We start from the raw sequence: 6,376 nt of genomic DNA, 5'->3' as shown, positions 1-6,376 counted from the left end.
TTTGGGATTTGAGGGAGGCTTGTTGCAGATTTCTCCTGGGGTCTGTGTGGGGATGCTGGTACTTTGGAGAGGGCCAGCTGTACTGCTGTGGGTTATTTTTGTTACGGTGATGCTGCTTTTAGACAGTGATTCTGTATCACGGTTTTGCATCAGAATCTCCTGGCAAGCAGTGCCAATGCCAGGGCCCTACCTACCCCCATAAATGTACTTTCAAAACAATAAGGAATTGAGAAGTAACTTGAGGGATCCTTACCACCCAAGAGTTAAGCATTTGACAGGGAGGCGTGAGAAGTGTTTTAGTTGCCCAGCACAATGCCTGCAATATAAGTTGTCTATGGTGTGAAGCAGGGCTCTGGAGGGAGGTTCTGAGCCTTTAACTGTGTAATCATAATCTAATTAGCCTACACACAGGAAGGAAGGCAGGGGCCAGGCCAAGAGCTTTCTGTTCATCTTAAACACAATAAAATAATTACTTCACTAGGTTTTATAATAATACTAAATTGACTAATGAGTCTTTTCAGGAATAGCATTTGTCAGGATTTTAATTCTCCAATGCCTTAATGAACCATCCGCAGAAAGTTTTAGCATTCTGACTGATGATTTGATGGCCAGAACTGTATGTAGTAAGAAATGTACACGTGTCAACATGAGACTTTTACTAGTGGGTCGCTAACCATAAGTTCCTCAGGATGAAACATAATTAGAACAGCATATAAACAGGTTGGAATTTAATCTGTTATTTGGAATGTGGAGTGTTATTTTCATGTAAGCAGTGACATGTGACTATATGAGGTCACTGTAGGATTTACTGCACACCCACTACTACCAGCATTAGGACAGTCATTTAACATGTGAAGACCCTCAGCAATAGCAACGGACAGTGATTATTGTGAACACAAAAATGGTGTCAGCTGGGTACGGTGGAGCACACTTGTAATCCCAGCACTCAGGAGGCTGAGACAGGAGGATCACCATGAGTTCAAGGCCACCCTGAACTGCATAATGAGACCCTGTCTCAAAAAAAAAAAAGGCATGATGTCAAATTGGCATTATGTGCTGGAGTTTTACTCTGCCCAATTATGTCTTGTTCTCCTGTTACCTACCATAGTGCTACTTTTTTTTTTTTTTTTTTTTTTTTGGTACTGGAGATCAAACTTGGGTCCTTGGGCTTGCGAGTCAGGCAGCAGTACCTCTGAGCTAAATCCCTGGCCTTTTTTTTTGAGACAGGGTCTCATTATGTAGTTCAGACTGGCCTGGAACTGTGTAGCCCAGGCTGGTCTCCAACTGTCAGTGATCCTCCTACCTCAGCCTCCCAAGTGTTGGGATTACAGACATGCGCCACTGTGCCCAGCAAGAAGCTTCTTTAAACAACAAAAATCTTATCTATGGACCATTACTTCAGGCACTTAACTAAATTCAAAAACATTGTCAGCATTTTCCTTTAAGCAGGAAACAGAGCTGGGCCTAGTGTCCCAGGCTGTAATCTCAAACATAAAAAGATGAGCCCAATCTTGGTGATTTAGTGATTTAGCAAGACCCTGTCTCAAAGGATTAAAAAAGCTGGGGATGATGTACCTCAATGCAAAGGCCCTGAGTTCATTCTTCAGTACTGAGAAAAAAAAAAAAAATACAGACGGGTTGTGTCATAGCTCAGTGGTAGAGCACTTGCCTAGCATGCAAACATAAGCCCCTGGGTTCAATCCCCAACACCAAAAATTAAATATATAAAGTGGGGTGGTGGTAATGCCTGTAATCCCAGCACTCAGGAGGCTTAGGCGGAAGGACCATCAGTTTGTGGTTAGTCTGGGCAACACAGGTTTGAACCAGTCTGATTTATATAGCAAGATCCTGTCTCAAAAACCCCCAAATAAATAGGTTAAATAAATGTTGAACATAAGCAGTTGCTGTTGTAGGTCAAAAAAAGTCAAATATGTGCAGTCCTCCCAGTTCTGCCTGATCCATGCATACTGGATTACAGTAAAAGCCACCGATCTAAATAATTGGCTTCACCTGGATTATAGCGTTTAGGGACTATAAATCCCCAAAATAAGGCCAGTGTAGATAGCCCATTTTCCTTGGCATTCTGGATTAAATTCAAAACATTCCAAATATTGGAAAAATTAGTAATAAGGCAAAATAAATGCTTGAGTGCTAATAGATGCTAAATTAGGGTACTTTTTAAAACAGGGTCTGTAGTTCAGGCTGACTTTGAACTCACTCTGTAGCCCTGGCTGTCCTCACACTCATGTTGATCCTCCTGCCTCAGCCCCCTGAGTGCTAGGATATAGGCATGTACAGTACTCGGCTAGGGTTTGTATGTGAAGTAGTGCCCGTTCATGAACTCAGTTCTTTCCACTGTCCTGGTTGCAAACCCAACTGCACAAGCTCCATATCAAATTTCCTCATAAGGTCAACATTGAACCTATTGAATTTGATTTCGTTCTTGTTTTGTTGTGTGAGATGGGGTCTTGCCGTACAGTGCAGGCTGGCCTTGAATCCACTATGTATCCCAGGTTGACCTCGAACAAGTGGGAATCCTCCTGCCTCAGCCTCCCAAATGCTGGGATTACAGGCATGAGCCACTAGGCCCAGCTGATTTGGTTCTTGTCCAACTCAGTTTACCACCAGAATCGTGGAAAGAATCAAGTTTGTGAACTGTATACATATGCTTAGGCCAAATGTAGAAATAAACATTCCAGACTTAATTTGAGTACATTACATTTTTGAGTAAAGACCTCAAAATACCTAGCAGAAATTTAAAAACCAACAAGAATCATGTCCATGTTAAAGAAAAATTAGGCAATTGTATCCTTTCATGATAGCTTAGCCTACCCTGTAGAGTATACTTTTTATTTTTATTTTTCCTCCCATTTTACTTGGCCAAACTCACTCTGCAGAGACTTTTTTTTTTTGGTACAGGGATTGAACTCAGGACCTTGGGTTTGTGAAGCAGGAGGCTGAACTACTGAGCTAAATCCCTGGCCCCATGCAGAGCCTTTTCCCCGCTTACCCTTGTTTTTTTCCTACTTTCAATAAAAGTAAACATTTTCCACTGTTAAAGAAAAATTATCACTAGGCTTGTGATTCCAGTGCCCTGGGAGGCTGAGGTAAGAGAATCTCAAGTGGTTCCGCCACCTGCTTTGCAAACACAAGGTCTCAAGTTCAATCCCTGGTACCAAAAGAAAAAAAAAATCACTTTGATGACTTATAAATTGGGCCGAATACTTACATCCATTACCTCATTAACATTAAATTCTTAAAACAGTATAGAGCTTGGCACAGTGTCCCAAACCTGTAATCTCAACTCTGGGAGGCTGAAGCAAAAGAGTGGAAAATTCGATCTCAGCCTGGACAACTAATCAAAAAAATTTTTTTATTTGGTACTGGGGATTGAACTTGGGACCTTAGGGCCGGGGATTTAGCTCAGCGGTTCGGTGGCCTGCCTCACAAGTGCAAGGACCTGAGTTTGATCCCCGGTACCAAACACAAAAAAAAAAAAAAAAAAAAAAAAAAAAAAAGAACTTGGGACCTTGCTCTCTGTGAGGGAGGGGTCAGAACCACTGAATTAAATCCGTGGCCTGACAACTAATCAATTTAAGGAGATCCTGTGTCTCAATGAAAAATAAAAAATGGTTGGAGATGTAGCTCAGTGCTAAGGCCCTACTTTTTTTTGTTTGTTTGTTTGGTTTTGAGACAGGGTCTCACTATGTAGTTGAGACTGACCTGGAACTCACTGTAGCCCAGGCTGGTCTTAAACTCAGAGCAGTCCTCCTGCCTCAGCCTCCCGAGTGCTGGGATTACAGGCATGTGCCACCATGCTCAGCTCTAACGCCCTAGGTTTAATCCCCAGTAATGAAACAAAACTATGGAGAGCAGGTACCATTTTAACCGCGCTTTACAAATGGGGAAACTGGTGCTCAGAAGAGGTAATAGTTGAGATTCAAAAATTAGACATTTAAAGCCCAGGATTTAGCTCAGTGGTTCTGCCACCTGCTTCGAAAGTGCAAAGACCCGAGTTCAATCCCTGGTACCAAAAAAAAAAAAAACAATTTTAAAGGCCAGGAATATAGCTCAGTGGTGCTGCACCTGCCTGGCAAGTGTGAGGTTCTGAGTTCAATTCCCTGTACTGGAAAAAACAAACAAAAACTAGATTTCTAAAACAAAAACAAAAAAAACTAGATTTCCCCCATGAGAGCCCAAGCTAGCGAGCACCATACTGTAGTATGACCTAATTCATAATGACATGATTTCTGAGGAGGGATACTCACAGATTAGTCGGCTTTTTTTTTTTTTTTTTGGTCTTTGTGATGCTTTGTTTTAAGGTTTTGGAAGTTTAGGCTCATTCTTTAAGAATGGGAAGATTGTAACCCAAATAGGTGGAGTTGTGATGAGTTGCATAAATACAGAATTATGCCTTCTAGAAGAGAGGACCCTCTGCTTGCCACGAAAGCCCAGGGTTAGTCAACCAAAACTACTGAAAATACAAACTTCAGGCCAGGTATGGTGGTGCCTGCCTATAGTCCCAGCACTGGGGAGGCCAAGGGAGGAAGATCGCAGTGAGTTTGAGGCCAGCCTGGGGTACATAGTGAGTTAAAGGCCAGCCGGAAATACATAGTGAAACCTTGTCTCAGAAAACAAACAAACAAACTTCCAGCATGCTACCAGGGGCCCCTGCAAAAAAGGAATGTCTTTCTGTTTCTATGGAGATACTGAAACTAGGAAAGACATCTGCCTGAAGGGAAAATGCATGAAATGAGAAGGGATTATCCATGAACGGCCTGAACTTCTTTACCCGAGACTTTCCTATTGAGATCTTGTAAACAGTCATTCCTTAGACCTCAAGTGTGTCTACATTTGTTGCAGGGATAGATTTACTCAGACAGGTGGAAGAATCATGACTTAAGCATTATTAACAGCTGCAGAGGCCTGGGCTGCTCGAATCCTCTCGGTAGGAGGGAACGAGACCAGTCCTGTCGCTGGGAATTAACCAGCTTTAGAACAGGCTCCCAAATCGGAACGACTGTAATTTTGGTTCAACTCATGAACCACCCATCACAGCTAAATAGTAACATTAAAATATAAAGAATTTCCATCTGCTTAAAAGGGGAATCATCTTGGATGCTTTCTGTTGCTGACTCATGCTGCTACTGTTTTGGGACTGTTACACTATCAAATGGGTTACATGGTAGGTATTCTATTTGTTTTCTGTTGGTTTGTTGAGACAGGGTCTCCTTATATACTTAAGACTGGCCTAGAACTTGTGATTCTCCTCCTGAGTGCTGGGATTATAGGTGTGTGCCAGTATGTCTGGCTTCAATTTTAAAATATCAATTCATAGCATAGTTTTCATCTCTTAAGAAGAATGCCCTTACCATTAACCATCAAAGTAAGGTTAGTGCTGTGGTGTACACCTGTAATCCTGACACTCTGGTAGGCGGAGGCTGAGGATCACAAATTCGAGCCCACCGGCCTAGCAAGACTCTCCCAAAATTTAAAAATACAAGAAGTGCTTGGGATGTAGCTCAATGAGAAAGACGAGTTAAAAAAAAAAAAAAAACACATGAATGATAACCATGAGAAATCTGTCCTTGTTTTGCAAGTTCTGACTTTCCCAGAGCGAACATTTCCCTCCATCATGGTAACTTTTTTAAGTGATGGCAAGACTTGTACCGATCTCCGGGCAGGTTCTCCTCCTGTCCAATCATCGCCGAGATTTGTGGGGCTTGGGGGAAGGGAGAAAGTCCCTAGACCTTCCTTGTCCAGGAAGGGGGCGGGTTTAGGTCGAGCTTGGGGCCTCCGCAGTTTGTCTGGACGCCACACAGTGTTTGGCACTTCAATTAGCCAATAGGAATGAAAAGGTCTATTTGAACCGGCCAATGACGGTGGGACAAGGGTGGGTGCTTGTGGGTTCTATAAAAGTGGCTGCCGGTCAGCCAGGCGGTGGCGGAGGCTTCTGCAGTGGTGGTTTGCTGTTTGTTTGGAGCTGACCCAACGCGGCTCTGGTCCGACCCGTTCCCGGTTCTCCTCCTGCGCCAGCCTACCTCGCTCCTCGGCGCCATGACCACCACTACCACCTTCAAGGGTGTCGACCCCAACAGCAGGAATAGCTCCCGGTGAGACGACAGGGCTCCTCCCAAGGCGCAAGGGGCTGAGGGGCCAGAGGGCGGCCTCCGGTTGGCCGGGAGCCGGTCGATGGTGGTAAACCGGAGCGCCTCGCTTGTTCCCAGACGCGGGCAGCTCCGCGGCGGAGCTGCTTTGTGCTGCACGGCGAGCCGGGCGCCACAGCCCCGCCCGGATCCCACTGCTCTCCATTCATTCCTCCCACGGAGCGAGCGCTGGGGCGGCCAGGGCTGGCCACCCCTCGCAACACTGCGGG

The 6,376-nt window shown here is 44.4% G+C and overlaps 1 protein-coding gene across 1 annotated transcript in view; it reads left to right on the top strand.

Moving 5' to 3' along the window:
* The first annotated feature begins 5,846 nt into the window (after positions 1–5,846).
* Positions 5,847–6,376, top strand: part of Jpt1 (Jupiter microtubule associated homolog 1) — a 15,869-nt gene continuing 15,339 nt past the window's right edge. Inside the window, exon 1 of the mRNA XM_010630762.3 lies at positions 5,847–6,113. Coding sequence (XP_010629064.1) covers positions 6,058–6,113 — 56 coding nt within the window. The 5' untranslated portion in view covers positions 5,847–6,057. The remainder of the gene's footprint in view (positions 6,114–6,376) is intronic.

Source organism: Fukomys damarensis, unplaced genomic scaffold (assembly GCF_012274545.1).
Source record: "Fukomys damarensis isolate Sample0158 unplaced genomic scaffold, DMR_v1.0_HiC HiC_scaffold_23, whole genome shotgun sequence".
In the NCBI taxonomy this organism is placed as follows: domain Eukaryota; kingdom Metazoa; phylum Chordata; class Mammalia; order Rodentia; family Bathyergidae; genus Fukomys; species Fukomys damarensis.
This window is presented reverse-complemented; position numbering and strand designations above follow the sequence as displayed.